This window comes from Hippocampus comes, unplaced genomic scaffold (genome assembly GCF_001891065.2).
Source record: "Hippocampus comes isolate QL1 unplaced genomic scaffold, H_comes_QL1_v1.1 scaffold3829, whole genome shotgun sequence".
Taxonomy (NCBI): domain Eukaryota; kingdom Metazoa; phylum Chordata; class Actinopteri; order Syngnathiformes; family Syngnathidae; genus Hippocampus; species Hippocampus comes.
Genome location: NW_017804961.1, coordinates 1 through 1,961, shown reverse-complemented (window position 1 = coordinate 1,961; position 1,961 = coordinate 1). Strand labels below are relative to the sequence as shown.

The window sequence follows — 1,961 nt, the reverse complement described above, 5'->3', positions numbered from 1 at the left end:
GCTTGCACACTTACCGCATCGACACCTCCCTGAAACTCACAAAGAAGTCCTGTGAGATCAGTGAAAGCAGCAGGACACAACGGTACAAGTACAGTGAATCCCCCACACCTGCCGGCTATAATCCATACATATACCCCCCACTCAGGAATCCCCACGAATAAGTCATTCTTTGCAGAGGACAAAGAATATATGCCACCATTTCAAAGAAAGCTGCATTCACTCTTACCGTGAGAGGCCCGCAAAAGCAGCTCCGGGGCCAAATAGTCCGGAGTCCCTAAAATGGGCGCCCCCTCAGCGGGCGGCGGCCCCCGTCGCACACTTTTGGGAGTACGGTAAGGGGTGTGCGAGGTGGACATGGTCCGAGGAGTCTACAAGGAAAAGACATCAAGTAAAATACAAATTTGAGTTATAGCGGCGTAAACACCGCAATGCGCATGCCCCACCTGGTAGAGCGAGCTTCCAGAGCTGATCCTCCTCTGAACCGGTGTGGCGAGGCAGATGGCGGGCGAGGACGCGTCCAAGGCGGAACCTACGCTGAGCCGCGACACATTGGAGCGATTGATGGAGCTGCAGTAGCTCCGGAACGCCACCACGTTCTTGGGCCGCAGGAAGGAGCACTCGGGTCGGCCGAGGGACACCGGTGTTGCCGTGGCGCGGGGCGATGAGGAAGAGCAGTGGGTCTGTCGACGGGACGACGCGGCGCCTTTCTCGGGGGAAGGTGAGGCGCTATTTTCGGCAGCTCTGACGTGGTCTGCTGGATTACGGCTGTCGGTGGTGGGCGACGTTTCACCGCTGGAGACGTCAGAGTCCAGACTCAAACTGCGGCAAACCCCGCTGCTAGAGAGAGATGCGTCCATTAATATCGATGGATAAATAGATTTGGCGCCGTCGTGCGGCACCTTGGTGCAAGCGAACTATGCTGAAGTGACTTTGAGGAGCTTCATATAGTGCTTCGCCGCCATCTTGTGACAGCTTTCGGAAATTATAAAGCTTTTTATGGCGTCGTCAAATTACTTGTGAGCTTTCTAACGATGGCTAATAATATGAGTGTCTGGGATGTTTGTTAAAAAGCATAATTACCTCCCCAGCGGCGATGTGAAGCTGCACTCCAACAACTTCTCAAAGTGCTTCTCCTCTAGTGCCGATTCTCCCATTTCGGAAAAGAGGCTTTTGGCCACTGTGACCGGACTGGAGCGCTTGAGGGAGAGGGCGCCGTTGTCGCTGGCGATCGTGATCCCCACGCCGGAGAAGGCTCCGGTGAGGCCGGTGTGAATGGCGAAGGTCTCGTCGGGAACGTGGTGGCATCGTTTGTAGTGCTCGTTGCTCTTCTTAGCGAGGCTCTCTACTGCCTCGGGGCTCACCTGCACATCGGAAAATGGCCGTTTGGACGACGGGGGAAGGTCTGGTGGCACCGGGGCGGTCCGAGGACCAGTTTTTGATTGGCCGCACGCGTGGAGCTTCACAGGGGACTCCAAATGTCCTCTTGCCTTCTCTTTGTTTGGCTCATTTTCCTTCTAAGTAGCACAGGAAAGACAAAGCAATTTATTTATATCGTGCATTTCAGACACTAACGTAACTCGACGTGCTTCATAGTTACAAAATATTTAGAATCAAAAGAATTTCAGACATAAAAAAAAAAGGAAGATTTTAAGACATTTAAAAGCAAAATGGAGAAATAAAAAGTAGTTTACTAAAAAATGCATACAGCGTGAGAAGATGACTTCTGAAAAAATTATGATAGAAATGCTCCAAAAGACCTGAATCATGGGGGTGGGGGTTAATTAAAAAAAAAAAAAGTATAGTGTTAAATTCTTTTGGCACCTTCTCCCATTTGCACGGCGCATCCCGAGTCTGCTGACCTCCGAACCCTCCTGGGTTTATTTTTCATGAGCATTTTTAAAATGTAATCAGCACCTAAGCCATTCAGTGATATCATATCATTCAAACGATTATTTGCATTA

General features: G+C 50.6%; 1 protein-coding gene across 1 annotated transcript; it reads right to left on the bottom strand.

The window, feature by feature from the left end:
• Positions 1-6: 6 nt before the first annotated feature.
• LOC109525652 (serine/threonine-protein kinase greatwall-like) lies at positions 7-1,530 on the bottom strand (the record flags this gene model as incomplete). The annotated part of the gene is made up of 4 exons (XM_019886357.1): positions 1,081-1,530; positions 444-837; positions 227-368; positions 7-29 (listed from the first exon to the last, which is right to left on the bottom strand). Coding segments are annotated over exons 1-4 (633 nt in total), but the record flags the coding sequence as incomplete, so codon positions are not given.
• Between the last annotated feature and the right edge of the window lie 431 nt (positions 1,531-1,961).